This window comes from Myxine glutinosa, chromosome 9 (assembly GCF_964187855.1).
Source record: "Myxine glutinosa chromosome 9, kmMyxGlut1.1, whole genome shotgun sequence".
In the NCBI taxonomy this organism is placed as follows: Eukaryota; Metazoa; Chordata; class Myxini; order Myxiniformes; family Myxinidae; genus Myxine; species Myxine glutinosa.
Window position 1 is genome coordinate 103287291 of NC_136269.1, and position 16793 is coordinate 103304083.

Genomic DNA, 16793 nt, shown 5'->3' on the forward strand with positions numbered 1-16793 from the left:
TTTAGACGTGCCACTAATCTTCTCAGAAATAACTAGATTATTCAGTAGAGAAGATACCTCCGCCTGGTGAACAGTTTACGTTTTGTATCCCACTGATAGGCCGGAACTGGATTCGGACCTGAACCAAAATCTAATCGGCTTGTTCTTGTCACCAAAACAACTCGTCCACCTAGTTTATTCATAACTCGTCCCTAACTTTTTTAAAAATATACAACAACAACAACATGCATTTTAAGGCCATTTTCCCTGCGAGAGTGGGGGTTAGCTTTGCGGTCCCCATGACAATCTTCTCCATCTTGCCCTATTTTATGCATCTCTCCTTGTTAACCCCCTTGCCCGCATTTCTTCTTCCACCATCTTTAGCCAAGTCTTTCTCAGTCTTCCCAGTCCTCTACTTCCTTCTACATTCATTTCCATCACTCTTCTCAACCAGTCACTTTCATCCTTCCTCAACACATGACCAAACCATCTCAACCTGTTCCTCTTCACTGCATCCATCACAGGCTCTATTCCCATCATCTTTCGCATTTCATCATTTTTTTTTTTTTTTTTTTGTATACTGAATCGAGGCTCGTGAAGGAGCTAACATTTATTTCACAAACAAATCAACCAGACAAACAAAATATACAAAAAGAGGGAGCGGAAGACAAGATGGGGAGAGAAGGGGAAGCACACAACCACAACATTTGAGAGCAGGGAGAAGTGTGGGAGGGAGAGGGCTTGGGGGCAGGAGGCGTGGGAGGGGGAGGGCGGGGGGGAGAGGTATAAAACACAAGGGGACCGAAATTAGCGGGGGTAGAAAAGATCAAGGTTTTGGATGGATAAGAGATGGTGGTGAACAGGTGTTTTAAAGACCTGGAGGGTGGAGTGGGATTGAAGAGAGTGAGGGAGTTTGTTCCAGAGGCGGGAGAAAAGAGGAATGAAGGAGTGAAGGTGAGCACAAAGTCTTGATTTTGGCAGTTTAACCATAAGAGGGTTGCAGGCAGATCTTGTGCGACCTGTAGGAATATTTGGGGGACAGAGCCCAGAGAGGGCTGGGGGGGGCAAGGCCAGAGAGGAGTCGGTAGAAGACGGAAAGACCACCAACCTGCCTGCGGTGAGTGAATGAAAGGCCCTTGGAGTTAGCTTCATCGCGGGAGATTCCAATGATTCTGAACGCTTTGGTTTCAACAGCGTGAAGACGGGCTAGGTGTGAGGCAGGAGCACCAGACCAGAGGGGAGAGCAGTATTCCATAGAGCTGCGGATGAAAGCCTTGTATGTGGTGAGGAGCTCAGGTGTGCCAAGGAAGGACTTCGCACGACGGAGGATGCCCAGTCGGCGACTGGCTTTGGAGGCCAGATTTGAAATGTGGTTTTCCCAGGAAAGATCATGGCAAATAGTGAGACCCAAAAGCTTGAGTGACAGAACTTCTTGGAGAGGATTATTCAGAAAGTGGATGGGAGGGTTTTCCAGTCGGTCTTTTCGGAGAGACATCGTAAGAGTGTGAGATTTATCAGGATTGAAAGACATGTTCCATTTGTTTGCCCAGTCTGTGATTTTGTCCAGGTCTGCAGAGAGTGAGGAGGCTGCAGACTGCCGATCTGAGGGATGAGGAATGGAGCGACAGAGAGTAGAGTCGTCAGCAAAGAGATAGAGAGGATTTTCAAGAGAGTCAGAGAGATCATTGATGAAGACCAGAAAAAGCACAGGGCCCAGAACACTACCTTGGGGAACTCCAGCCTGAACAGGAAGAGGAGATGAGAGAAACCCATTCAGGGCCACACGTTGACTACGACCAGAGAGGAGGTCCGCCAGCCATGCGTGGAGATTTCCATGGATACCAAAGGAGGAGAGTTTGGTGAGCAGAGCAGGGTGCCAAACCGTATCGAAGGCACGTGAAATGTCAAGGGAGACGGCTCTAATTTCCTGTTTGGCGTTGAGGACCTCCATCCATTGTTGAGAAAGCAGAAGCAGCATGTCCAGAGTAGAGTGACCAGGTCTGAAACCAAATTGATGATCAGAGATCAAGCCATTGGAGAAGAGGAAAGATTTCATATCTGAAGCAATGATGGATTCCATGACTTTGCTGATAATTGGGAGAAGGCTGATTGGTCTGTAGTTGCTGGGATCTGTTTTTGCACCTTTTTTGTGCAAAGCGGTGATGTTGGCTGATTTCCAAGCAGATGGCAGATGACCTTGAGCAAAGGAGAGGGTGAAGAGAACAGAAAGAGGGAGTGAAAGAGCGGAAGCACATGATTTTAGGACCCGTGGGCTGATGCCGTCAGGACCAGTTGCAGAATCAGAGTCGAGGGTTGACAGAAACTTTTCCACCTTGTCAGGAGGAAAGGACACAGAGTCCAGGAGCAGCTGGGTACGACTGGGTACGGTGGGTACAGAGAGATTTGTCTTCCTCTCTCTCAACGATACTCCGCACATCCACCGAAACATTCGCATTTCCACCCTTTTCAGCCTTCGTTACTGCTCTACATTCATTACCCATGTCTCGCTCCCATAAATCATAACACTTCTCACACATGCAGCATACACCTTTCCCTTCAGCTTCAACGACACTCCCCTCCTCGTCAGCATGCTACTCAGTTCCTGAAACTTCCTCCATGTACATCTCACTCTGGCAACCGTTGCCGAGTCTGATCCACCTTCTCCATTCAAGATGTCTCCTAGGTAGCAAAATGTTTTCACACCTTCTAGCTTCACACCATCTCCAAGATCCAACTCAACATCTCCTCCATCTGCAGCTCCCTCTGTGCACACCTTACACTTGAATGTAGCTGCCACACTGGTTAATGACCCTCTCAGACCACTACATTTTTGATGAACCTACTCAGCGCACATTGTACATTGAATGGAGTTCACTCCGACACCCTTCCTGCACACAGCACAGGGCCACTTCCCAGTTCTTTCCACCTCACCACATGCTTTACCACTTGCCATCACCTTCGTTTTTCCGATATTCACCTTCAGACATTTTGTCTCCATACATCCTTCCACTTGTTCATCTTCTTCTTCAGTCCATCCATACTTTCCGCAATCAACACCAGATCATCTGCATACAACAACTCCCACGGTAAACCCTCCTTTACGTTCCGAGCCAGCACCTCCATCACAGCTACAAATAGTAGTGGACTTGGTACTGACCCCTGATGCACTCCCACCTTCACCTCAAACTCATCACTGTTCCCGTCCTTCATCCTTACAGCTGTGCGCACTCTCTCGTACATTGCCATCACTACTCTGATCAACCATTCCTCCACTCCTAACTTCCTCAATGCCCATATCACTACTTCACGTGGAACCCCATCGAATGCTTTCTCCAGATCAACAAACCCAAGAAACAACTTCTTCCTCTTCTCCATGTACTTCTCCTGCAACTGCCTCACAATAAAAAGCGCGTCTGTCGTTCCTCTTCCTGGCATAAATCCAAACTGCATTTCGTTGATCTTCACTTTCTTCCTTATCCTCCTCTCCATCACCCTTTCCAATACCTTCATTCCATGCTCCAATAACTTTATCGCTCGATACGAGCCACACTCCAGAGGGTCACCTTTCCCCTTGTATAGAGGGATGAGGGTACTCAGTTCCCAAATAATATATAGCAGGATATCTCAAAAAGTTATGGACAGATTCAGCCGAAACTTGGTGGAGAGGTTGGGTGTGTGACAAGACCGAATCGATTCGATTTTGGTGAAGATCTGAATGTGGATTTGCATATGATAATTATTTAATTGTTTAAGTGATTCTTCACCATTGAGATCGGCAAAAAGCGATATATAACATATTTAAAAAAAAGTTATGGACAAGTTATGACTAAACTTGAGGGCCCAGTTGATTTTGAACAAGAACAAGCGATTAGATTTTGGTTCAGGTTCGAATCCAGATCCGGCCTATCAGTGGATACAAAACGTAAACTGTTCAGCCTGGCGGAGGTATACGCTCTACCAAGTGCCGTTCTAGTTTACTCCTGCATCTCCTTATGATTGGTTGATCAATGTGCATTAACCTGACATTCTTAATTCAATGCGTGAGTGAGGCACAAATGAACTTGCTTAAATATTTGTTGGTTTTTAATGCTGCAGGGTTTTCAATCATTCTTCTGTGGCATAAAATTATTCATTCCGTTATGCTCCGCACTATCCATTGTATAAAATAAATGCAGATGATGGGAACTGCATTCGGATGATGAACGATGAGAATGATTACGATTGATGCTATTATGAATATCATCAGCACGCTGTTTAAGAAAAGTCTGGTACCGTGGGAGCCTGTCGGCCATTCTTGTCCCGTTTCTTCTTTGGAGTGCTCGTTTCAGTGATAGAAGTAGAGGCTACAATGGGACAAAACAAGCTAGTAAGACTTAACACAAGTAATAACCACACGTCAAGACCCTTGGTGACCAAGTTTTGTTGGTTTTAGACCGACTTGGTTTTGACCAGATATGTTGGTTTTCGACCAGATCGTTACCGTAACAGAATGGTTACAGGAAAGTACCCACCGATGTTCCTGAGTGTTCTGATCATCTGCGGATTTTGTTACCTGTGATGCTCGGGCTCAATGGAGGTGTGGCCATTGAAGTCTGTGGAGCCACAGTTTGCACGGGCCTCGCAACCGGAGCAGCGATTCGGCCCAGGTCCAACCTCCTCTCTTCAAGCATCAACTGCAACCTCTTCATCTTCTCAAAAACCTGCTGCACACTCCGCTGTTCACAGAACAGCAACCGGTTTAGAAATGGCCTGCGAGATCAAGCGATGCGTTACATCAATTAGAAGAACCACCTTTAGAGGCCATTTTTCCCCACAGAGCAGGGGTTGGCCCGTTATATTAATGAGAATAAATATTTAATCGAATCACTTGCCTATTACCTATTCACATCGTGATAAAGATATATTTGCACAATAATTTACCAAACCCTTCCATCTCTACATCTCCTTCCCGTCTTCATCTGTTTTGTACCTCATTTTCAGCAGTCAGTATCATTTGGTATTGCTCATAGAAACAAGCATCGGAATGTGGTAGTTGCGCTGCCTCATCAAGGTGTCCCTCCACCGCCGTGAGCGCGGCATCCACTGCACCTCTTCGCTGAAACTTTGGAGCTGGCTGTGAGGCCAGCAGGAACATGCCATCTTCGTACCACTCCAACACCTGTCCCAACAGCAACATATGCATTGATTATTGTGTACGTTACATTACAAGCACGCGGTTTGTCTACCTCATAACGCAGCACATACCGTAGACATCAAGAAAAACCATGAAACACCTGATGTCTGATGGTGAGTTTCACTCACTCACTGCAGGCAGGTTGGTGGTCTTTCCGTCTTCTACCGACTCCTCTCTGGCCTTGCCCCCCTAGCTCTCTCTGGGCTCTGTCCCCCAAATATTCCTGCAGGTCACACAAGATCTGCCTGCAACCCTCTTATGGTTAAACTGCCAAAATCAAGACTCTCTGCTCACCTTCACTCCTTCATTCCTCTTTTCTCCCGCCTCTGGAACAAACTCCCTCACTCTCTTCAATCCCACTCCACCCTCCAGGTCTTTAAAACAGCTGTTCACCACCATCTCTCATCTTCCCCCATCCAAAACCTTGATCTTTTCTACCCCCGCTAATTTCGGTCCCCTTGTGTTTTATACCTCTCCCCCCCCCCCCCCCCCCCTTCCCACGCCTCCTCCCCCCAAGCCCTCTCCCTCCCACACTTCTCCCTGCTCTCAAGTGTTGTGTTTGTGTGCTTCCCCTTCTCTCCCCATCTTGTCTTCCGCTCCCTCTTTTTATATATTTTGTTTGTCTGGTTCATTTGTTTGTGAAATAAATGTTAGCTCTTTCACAAGCCTCGATTCAGTATACAAAAAAAAAAAATGTCAAAGCCAGTGTAGCATTCCTACCTTGTCGAGCTTTGTCCACATTGCCAATGAGGTTTCCAACTTGGTCTGTTTCGTAGACAGTGCTTCAGAAAGTTTTCCGTGGACCTGGCGCAACTCTTCTGCCAGGTTATTGAGGTCATCAGCCCGGTGGTGACCGTTGGCCAGCCGTTCGGTCTCGGCCCACATCATCTCGGCACGTGCTAGCCATGGCTGCATAAACAGTACAACGACATAATGCATAGATGTAGGCCAAGTTAATAATCACAGGTACAAACCCATCGGGGCACAACTGCTCAGGATTACATGAAACACTTTCGAAACCACACACAATTGGGATAATAAAATCATGTGATGCACAATGTTGACAACTTCCTGGATTGTTTTCCAAACACAAACATCTTCGAAAATTATTTACACATTTTTGCAGTTTTTAATCGATAGCCCAGAGCCAGAGGCATCAAATGCAAATGTACAAACCTCCAAAGCACAAAACTATTATTTGGTTCTGATTTAAGATGAAAACAAAACAGGCCTATTAATTTGTATCAACAATATGACGTGCATACCAGTATCGGTAATTATCCAAATGTTTAGATCATTACTGACGTCATTAATTTACTGACTAACCTTTCTTTACCGATATACCTTTTGATCCTCCATAACCCAAAATCTCATGTCATGTGACCTTAGATTCGAGTATGGGCAGACGCTTTCGGCAATACGTACATCAGATTTTTTCTCAAAAGGTACCGGTAATTTTTACATGGCATGTTGTAGTTAAACACAGCAATTGTAGTTCACCATAACCATAATGACTTGAGCTCGACATGCAACACACACCTGCAGCATTGCGCAAGCAGATTGTGCCAGAGGAGTTGTGTTTACCTAATAGCAATAACAATCAATACCTTTGCATTTTCCAGCAACCGCTGCAGTTGCTGCAACAGACCTTGCACAGGAGCAGCACCATCCACCACACCTGGGAGGTGCACAACCTTCTCCTGCAACATCTGCATCTCTGCCACCACCTGGCCATGAGGGATAACCATAAGCACATTGTTGCATGTTATGAAGAGTACTCCCCACCTTGATCAAATCTTGGTCACAATCAGCCAGTTGCTGGTTTTACAGTTTTATATAATCTGCAATGCTGATTATACTCCCTGCCCTCTTACCTCTCTGCCCAGGCCCTGCCCTTCCAGGTCACAGGTCTTCTGATAGAAAGTATTACCACATTACCCTCCAAATCAGCAATGTTCTTCGACATGGACCCCTAACTGACACCAAGAGGTGCAAGCTTCTATAATGTCCCTCAATTCTTTAATACACCTATTTTCTAGGCTGTGGTTGTCTTCCTGATTTAGTTGTCATGAGCTCTATCCTACAGGATTTCTAGATGGCTGCCCACCGCCGGCCCATGGTCTCTTCCATTAGACTAGACACAGCTGTTCTCATCCTTCTATTACAATTTCCTTTTTTCCCTTTGCCCCCAATTTAATTATTTACCCATTCTGCTCTTCAATGAGCCTCGGTACGTGTGTATACGTGTGCGTTTTGAAATGTGGGTGGGAAGGAGCGGCAACCCCCCCCCCCCCCCTTGTGTATTTGTATTAATCTAAATACTATCATGACTGCGTATGTACTTTGTGAATGTGCAAATGTGGGTCAATCAACAACAGATGTGTATTCAGATTTTTTTTTTTTTGTATACTGAATCGAGGCTCGTGAAAGAGCTAACATTTACTTCACAAACAAATCAACCAGACAAACAAAATATATAAAAAAGGGAGCGGAAGACAAGATGGGGAGAGAAGGGGAAGCACACAAACACAACATTTGAGAGCAGGGAGATGTGTGGGAGGCAACAGATGCCACAATTCCCACTCTCCCCCATCTTCCATTTATTCTTATTCGTTGAAACTGCTCTCGCACATCACCCTAAAGGGCAACCATCAGGCCCAGAGTGATGGGTGTTGTCGAGACTGCCATTTGAAGAGTGAGGTGTGTGGTGAAGGGGTGGGGGCAGGGGGCGGGAGTTAAGAGGGTATCAGATTGGCAGTTGGAGTTGAGGTAGGACAGAGCTGGGCATTGTTGGCAGGTGGGTTGGAGAAGGGGGATTGAAAGCCTTTGTCAAGTCCAGTGGCGCTGGGTTGGAGTCTTTCCATGATCCACGGGCCCAGTGGAGCGGTAACCCAAGAGCTCTGCCGAACAACCATGTGATGCGCTAGTTCCCCCAGCCTGGACCCAATAGTGTGCCATTTTCCTGCCAAGCCCGGGGTAGTTTTCTTCTGAATTAATCGGTGTGAACATGCTTTTTTCCTTTGCTTTTCCCTCCTTTTGTTGTAGTAAGATCCATGACAACAGAGAAGGAATTAAGCAAAGTCCGTGTTTTATGTTCATCCTGCATCGAGATTCCAATAGCTTTGTACCTCATCTGTAAGTGTTTTAAATTACTATTGCTTGTTATACTGCAGTTATTGAATTGATTTAGGTCAGTAGTGAGTCTGCCTTCTTGCTCCATCGTCTCAATGGGAACGCCAGAGTATAAAGGATTCGTTGAATTGCACGAGAAGCAGAGGCCACATGACCATGTGAGGGCATTATTTGCATCAACCGATCAGACCGCTCAGTCATCTTAGTGGCGAACCCTCGTCTCTGCCCCCTGCCCCCCCCCCTCCCCTCACCGGGATGAACCGTGGTCTGTTCTCATCCAGCAAAATTACATTATACAATGCTATTACAAGTGCTTGAAGAATGCAGCTACTATTGGATAGGAAGTCTGGCACCCAGCTCTGCTCACCAAACTCTCCTCCTATGGTATCCATGGAAATCTCCATGCATGGCTTGCGGACTTCCTCTCTGGTCGTAGTCAACGTGTGGCCCTGAATGGATTTCTCTCATCTCCCCTTCCCGTTCAGGCTGGAGTTCCCCAAGGCAGTGTGCTGGGCCCTGTGCTTTTTCTGGTCTTTATCAATGATCTCTCCGACTCTCTGGAAAATCCTCTGTATCTCTTTGCTGATGACTCCACTCTCTGCCGCTCCATTCCTCTTCCCTCAGATCGGCAGTCTGCAGCCTCCTCACTCTCTGAAGACCTGGACAAAATCACAGACTGGTCAAACATGTGGAACATGTCTTTCAATCCTGACAAATCTCACACTCTTACGATGTCTCTCCGAAAAGATCGACTGGACAACCCTCCCATCTACTTTCTCAACAATCCTCTCCAAGAAGTTCTGTCGCTCAAGCTTTTGGGTCTCACCATCTGCCATGATCTTTCTTGGAAAAACCACATTTCCAAGCTGGCCTCCCAAGCCAGTCGCCGACTGGGCATCCTCCGTCGTGCGAAGTCCTTCCTAGGCACACCTGAGCTCCTCACCACATACAAGGCTTTCATCCGCAGCTCAATGGAATACTGTTCTCCCCTATGGGCTGGTGCTCCTGCCTCACACCTGGCTCGGCTTCACGCTGTTGAATCCAAAGCTTTCAGAATCATTGGAATCTCCCGCGATGAAGCTATCTCTGAGGGCCTTTCACTCACTCACCGCAGGCAGGTAGGTGGTCTTTCTGTCTTCTACCGACTCCTCTCCGGCCTTGCTCCCCCAGCTCTCTCTGTGCTCTGTCCCCCAAATATTCCTACAGGTCGCACAAGATCTGCCAGCCACCCTCTGATGGTTAAACTGCCGAAATCTCGGCTCTCTGCTCACCTTCACTCTTTCATTCCTCTTTTCTCCCGCCTCTGGAACAAACTCCCACACTCACTTCAATCACACTCCTCCCTCCAGGTCTTCAAAACAGCTGTTCACCACCATCTCTTATCTTCCCCCATCCAAAACCTTGATCTTTTCTACCCCCACTAATTCACCCCAGATCCACCTTGTTTGAAATTCCAACTTCTTTCCTGGAAGTCTTGGCAGTGTCCATATGTTTTATACCTCTCCCACCCGCCCCCCCCCCCTTCCCATGCCTCCCCCCAAAGCCCTCTCCCTCCCACAGTTCTCTCGATGTCTCCATGTCTCTCGGTCCCTGCTCTCAAATGTTGTGTTTGTGTCCTTCCCCCTCTCTCCCCATCTTGTCTACCGCTCCCGATGTTATTTGTTTTGTGTGTCTGTTTGGCTTTCTGTGTGATTAATGTTCGCTCTTTCACGAGCCTCGATCTTGTATACAAAAAAAAAAGAAAAAAAAAAAGTGATCATTCCAAAGCTGTTACTTTTGATTCAGCAGGGTTCGAAATAAGCGGTGGCCCGGGTGCCACTAGCCACCAAAACTCCATTGGGCCACCAAAAACTCCATCTCAGGTGGCCCATATGGCCACTATCAATTGCCACTTTACAAATAATTTTATTCACGAAAATCGGTGCGGAAAAATCAACCTTTGAAGAGCATAAACACTTTACATTCACTTGGCTGAAACTCATTCCGTATAACACGGAAATCTTTCCATTGTAACAACCCATATGGAGATTTCTGTATTTTCATCATCAGAAAAGCATGCCACGATTATAGGGAATTGAGGTGCTATTCCAATATGCTGATTCGTTTCTTTACCCATTTCATCCGGATGGGGTGCAGTGCTCACACATCATGACCACGATTATGTGAATGACTCCGATGGTAGTTATTATGAGCTATTTTTATAGAAGTTAGCCGGGTACAAAAACTTGCAAGCACGTTACTGTGATCAGATGTCTGCCAGGCAGGAGAACGTCTGTCTACATCAGTAAATACAGAAATAGCATCCATTATTGGATTTTCCCATCACTGTCCCCTCCTATGAACTCCTATTGAAGTGCCGTCTTTACATTGCATGAAGTTAAGACGTGATTCTGCTGTGCACAAATACAAAACCTGATAATGTCTTTTGGCCGCGGTGAAATTTGTGACCACGTCGAAACGAGACCAATAAATCGAAACAAGGAGGCCACTTTGACACAGGAGGAGGCCATTTTGTTTGATTTGAGAAAAACACCAAGCGTTTCAGTTCATGTTGAGTAACAAAATTAATCAATTGTGAACTAGAACGGCACTCAGTAGAGAGCATACCTCCGCCAGGTGAACACTTTACGTTTTGTATCCCAGAGTAGACCAGAAAATCACAATACATAATCACATTTCATCAAAATCATCCGTCCACAACTTTTTGAGATATCCTGCTTTGTATCGTTTTTGGCCCGATCTCCCAATAGTGAAGAATCACTTAAAAATTCTACGAGCCGGATCCGAATCCAGATCTTCACCGAAATTGAATCGATTATTCCTCATCACACACAACCTGTCCACCAAGTTTCGTCCAAATCCATCCATAACTTTTTGAGATATCCTGCTATGTATCGTTTTTGGCCCTATCTCCCAATGGTGAAGAATCACTTAAAAAATTAAATAATTCTCATATCCAAATCCATAATCAGATCTTGACCAAAAGGGAATCGATTCTTCCTCGTCACACAACTAACCTGTCCAGCAAGATTTGTCCAAATCTGTCCATAACTTTTTGAGATATCCTGCTATATGCTGGTTTTAGCTCGATCACTCAATGGTGAAGAATCACTTAAAAATTAAATAACTCTCATATCCGAATCCATATTCAGATCTTCACCAAAATCTAATCATTTAGTCCTTGTCACACACCCAACTGGTCCACCAAGTTTCATCCTAATCCATCCACAACTTTCTGAGATATCCTGCTATATATAGTTTTTGGCCCTATCTCCCAATGGAGAAGAATCACTTAAAAAGTTCTACGAGCCGGATCGGAATCCGGATCTTCACCAAAATCTAATCATTTCGTCCTTGTCACGTACTCTATCTCTCCGCCAAATTTCGTACGAATCTTTTTGAGATATCTTGTACCTCGGTACATGTGGCTGTGAGGTGCTATTCTACCATTGCAAGCAAACAAATAAGCCAAATGCAGACAAACAAACAAACAGACAGGGGTGAAAACATAACCTCCATCCACCTTTGCTGGCAGAGGTAATAATGTGCAATGGATTGCCATTTTAGCGTACACTTAAAAATACCACTGAGTGGATACCACTTTGACGCTAGCAGTTTTCCCGTCCCTTTCTATTCACTTATTATTAAAAACATTTTTCATTCTTCCATGCACCTCCCCGTATTATTTTTTCTTGTTCCTGTTTCATAAAAATAATAATAATAATAATAATAATAATAAAATCACTGTCAGACTCACTATCAAATAATATACGGTCCACCAAATAAATCTGTTTAGGTGGACCAGTGGACCACCAAAAAATAACAATAATAATAAATAAAGTGTGACCGCTGTTCAGGTTTGCATTGTCATTTTTTTCTCTGAACATCTTTATAAAATAAAACAAAACTCTAAACTGATCACTTTGGTTTACAAAACTAAATACAAGTGCTCTTGATTTTGGAACAGAAATAGTCCAAGTAAAGACTTGGGTTAAGAGGAATGGGTGTGTTAACAGATCAAGGATTGTATCCTCACCCTCCCCTACCCCCACCTGCTTCCCATAACCTGAGAGGTGGAGCTTTCATAGAATGTGCATCGAGAAAAAGAAATGTTTACAACAATTGTGGGGGAGGAGAGGAATTGTAAAGATTGACAGAAAACAAAGCCTTCCGATGTGTTTTAAAACTCCACTGCGAAACGTCCTCTTATTTTGGAGGACGACATGATGGGGATTCAAATTCATTTTCACAAATAGAAAGAAAGAAAAAAAAATCAAAGAAAAAAAAAACGATTTCATTTTGTTTTTGTTAATAGAAACTTATTCTTTGCCCTTGTTAAACAGTGATGGCATCGATGCTGAAAACGACACCATTGGCAGTGGGCCAGTTGTGCTAACAGGTGCAGGTGTGCGAGGTAGGAAAAGCAAACATTTACAGCCATGCCTGTACATTTTCAGTTGTTACTAAAGGTGACTGTTTTTGTTATTGGTGTGGTTATAAATATTTATATAAATTTAAATGTCCAATGTGACAATTGTCATTGGAAAATGATGACGTGATGTAACGAGAAGTTTAAATAATATCCAACTTCAGCATCGAGCCAACATGATCTGTCTGTTATAAGACTGGTCGTGTTTCTGCTCCCACGTTAGAGCACATGTGGCATTAACCTGCGCTTGGTCGAGTCGCTGTCGAAGAAACTGCTCTTCTTGTTCTAACATCCTCCGAGACGCCTTGTAGTTCTTCTCTGCCGCTGTTCGCTGGTCTACCAGCTTTCCCAGCAGCCTTGGAGAGAAAGCACAAAACTGATCTTTTTAATGTCTGCCAATGACCACCAATACCCTTCCCTCCTTGCTACAGTGGATTTTCCCTCTGTCATTCAGACATATCATGGTTCACAAAGAAATGTTCTTCACTTTACGATTTGATGCCATGAGCGAAAAAACAAAGTTCAGGAACAGTAAATACAACAACAACAACAACAACAACAACAACAACAACAGGCATTTTAAGGCCATTTTCGCTGCAAGAGCGGGGGTTAGCCTTGCGGTCCCCATGACAATGTTCTCCATTTTGCCCTATTTTCTGCATCTCCCCTTGTTAACCCCCTTGCCCGCATTTCTTCTTCGACCATCTTTAGCCAAGTCTTTCTCGGTCTTCCCCGTCCTCTACTTCCTTCTACATTCATTCCCATTACTCTTTTCAACCAGTCACTTTCATCCTTCCTCAACACATGACCAAACCGTCTCAACCTGTTTCTCTTCACAGCATCCATCACAGGCTATATTCCGATCATCTTTCGCAATTCATCATTTGTCTTCCTCTCTCTCAACGATACTCCACACATCCACAGAACCATTCGCATTTCCACCCTTTCCAGCCTTCATTGCTGCTCTACGTTCATTACCCATGTCTCACTCCCATAAATCATAACACTTCTCACACATGCAGCATACACCTTTCCCTTCAGCTTCAATGACACTCCCCTCCTCGTCAGCACGCCACTCAGTTCCCGAAACTTCTTCCATGCACACCTCACTCGAGCAACCGTCGCCGAGTCTGATCCACCTTCTCCATTCAGCATGTCTCCAAGGTAACAAAATGTTTTCACACCTTCCAGCTTCACGCCGTCTCCAAGATCCAACTCAACATTTCCTCCATCTGCAGCTCCCTCTGTGCACACCTTACACTTGAATGTAGCTGCCACACTGGTTAATGACCCTCTCAAACCACTACATTTTTGATGAACCCACTCAGCGCACATTGTACATTGAATGGAATTCACTCCGACACCCTTCCTGCACACAGCACACGGCCACTTCCCAGTTCTTTCCACCTCACCACATGCTTTACCACTTGCCATCACCTTCGTTTTTTCGATATTCACCTTCAGACCTTTTGTCTCCATACATTCCTTCCACTTGTTCATCTTCTCCTTCAGTCCATCCATACTTTCTGCAATCAACACCAGATCATCTGCATACAACAACTCCCACGGTAGACCCTCCTTTACGTTCTGAGCCAGCACCTCCATCACAGCTACAAATAGTAGTGGACTTAGTACCGACCCTTGATGCACTCCCACCTTCACCTCAAACTCACCACTGTTCCCGTCCTTCGTCCTTACAGCTGTGCGCGCTCTTTTGTACATTGCCATCACGACTCTGATCAACCATTCCTCCACTCCTAACTTCCTCAATGCCCATGTCACTACTTCACGTGGAACCCTATCGAATGCTTTCTCCAGATCTACAAACCCAAGAAACAACTTCTTCCTCTTCTCCATATACTTCTCCTGCAACTGCCTCACAATAAAAAGCGCGTCTGTCGTTCCTCTTCCTGGCATATATCCAAACTGCATTTCGTCAATCTTCACTTTCTTCCTTATCCTCCTCTCCAACACCCTTTCCAATACCTTCATTCCATGCTCCAATAACTTTATCACTCGATACGAGCCACAGTCCAGAGGGTCACCTTTCCCCTTGTATAGAGGGACGAGGGTACTCAGTTCCCAATCCACTGGAATGCGGCCTTCTTTCACCACCAGATTGCAGATCTCTGTCATTCTCTTCACACCCCAATTTCCCGCTGCCTTCAACATATCTCCCACAACTCCCGTCGGCCCTCCCGCTTTTCTACTCTTCATTGCTTTTATCGCTTCCTCAACTTCCTTCTCGGTTATCTTCTCTGCCGGTCCTAAAACTGGGTTACTCTCTATGTTGCCATCCCATTCATTCTCTGCATTCAACAGTATTTCCATATATCTCTTCCATCTTCCTTTAATTCCATCTGGGTCCACAACGATTTGTCCCACTTCATCCTTCAAGGAACTCACCCCCATCACATCACACCTCTCTTTCGCTATCTGCTTTGCAATCCTGAATACTGCACTCTGACCCTCTTCCGAATCCAAGCGCTCTCCGAACATTTTCCTACATGCCTCCTGTGCCTTTGCTACCTCTTTCTTTGCAGCCTTCTTGGCTGCCTTATAACTTTCATGCTCTGCCTTTTCTGCCCCCATACCCTTCGCATTCTGCCACTCCTTGAACTTCTTGAACTTGTTCTGCCACTTGAGTAACAGTAAATGATGCAAAAAAAGGTATGCAATGCCAGCACTTGGATGTGAATCACTGAATGCGAAGCAAATGTTCACCAGCTGACCTGCTGATGTGACGCATGTCTTCAATCATGCTTGGACTCGGTATGTTCTCTGGGATGTCAGTTAGGAAGGTCGTGCACCGCTCCTCCTCAACCTGCATCTCTTTCTGAAATGCACACAAGATAAACTAGAACAGCATACGGTAGAGTGTATACCTCCACCAGGCTGAACACTTTATGTTTGGTATCCCATTGATAGGCCGGATCTGCATCCTCACTTTAACCAAAATCTAATTGGATTGTTCTTATCACAGACACAACTCATCCACCTAGTTTTGTCATAAATCGTCCACAACCTCTTTTTTTATATCGTATTTGGCCCCATATCTCAGTGGTGAAGAATCACTTAAAACATTCTCGTATCCGGATTTAGATCTTCACCAAAATCTTTAATTCATCCTTGTTACATATTCAACCTGTCCACTAAGTTTTGTCTGAATCCATTCACAACTTTTTGAGATATCCTGCTTACAGACAGACAGACAGACAGACAGACAGGGGTGAAAATATAACAATCCACCTTCGTTGGCGGAAGTAAAAATAGTAAAGTTTTATCCAATTTGAATATTTCGAATGAACCGCTCTATTTAAATCCCTTTTAACCTCAGACGAAAACAGCGCCACAATCAAAATATTGGACTCAACACCTTTGTAACTTTTCTTCAAAAACTTGCCAGCTTTTGGTGACCCTGTATTTTTCTCTTCTATTTTTTGTGGTCAATCAAATCTCATTTACTTTCTTTAATCTTAACGCAATTGCATTTATACTAGGGCATGCCCGTACTATATCTATATCTAAAATTATATCCCCCCCCCTCTATTTACATGAAATGGTTTGGTCCAAAGCGAACGGCTTGCGGAGTTTGGTAAAGAAATCGCCATAGCGTGCACAAACGTGCCGGAAAGCGAAAGAATCGCAAATTAGTTTTTATTAGTTTTAAAACATAGTTTAACGCCAACATAGTTTGCCAACGTGAAATAAATGAATACGCTCTCAAATGTGCCGTCCGAGGCAGAGTCTGTTCGGCACGTTCGGCACACGTGATAGCTCGCTGCTCTCTGATTGGTTGAATCGTTTTTTGGACATAGCTCGGTAACTACTTGTCCGATTAATATGAAACCTTGAAAAGGCACATCCTCGGGTCCCCAGCAATATACCTGGCAAGTTTAAAGTATATCGGACCAGTGGTTGTGGAGAAACAGCGGTCACAGACAAACAAACACACACACAGACACACAGACACACAGACACACAGACACACAGACACACACACACACACACACACACACACACACAGAGATTGCTGGAATTATAGATAGATGGAAACAACGACATCGTTCCATAAATATG

At 44.9% G+C, this 16793-nt stretch overlaps 1 protein-coding gene across 16 annotated transcripts in view; it reads right to left on the bottom strand.

Annotated features, from left to right (window-relative positions):
• The window catches only part of LOC137435131 (guanine nucleotide exchange factor DBS), a 166544-nt gene that overhangs the window by 32431 nt on the left and 117320 nt on the right, over window positions 1-16793 (bottom strand). For all 16 annotated transcript variants that reach the window (XR_013624580.1, XR_013624581.1, XM_078784616.1 and 13 more), the window contains 7 exons: window positions 15446-15549; window positions 12955-13069; window positions 6760-6879; window positions 5873-6061; window positions 4949-5137; window positions 4532-4694; window positions 4252-4322 (listed from right to left, as the gene is read on the bottom strand). Coding sequence is in view for 14 of the 16 variants with exons in the window: in XM_078784616.1 (XP_078640742.1) it covers window positions 4252-4322; window positions 4532-4694; window positions 4949-5137; window positions 5873-6061; window positions 6760-6879; window positions 12955-13069; window positions 15446-15549 (951 nt within the window). In the remaining 2 variants the exon portion in view is untranslated. The remainder of the gene's footprint in view (window positions 1-4251; window positions 4323-4531; window positions 4695-4948; window positions 5138-5872; window positions 6062-6759; window positions 6880-12954; window positions 13070-15445; window positions 15550-16793) is intronic.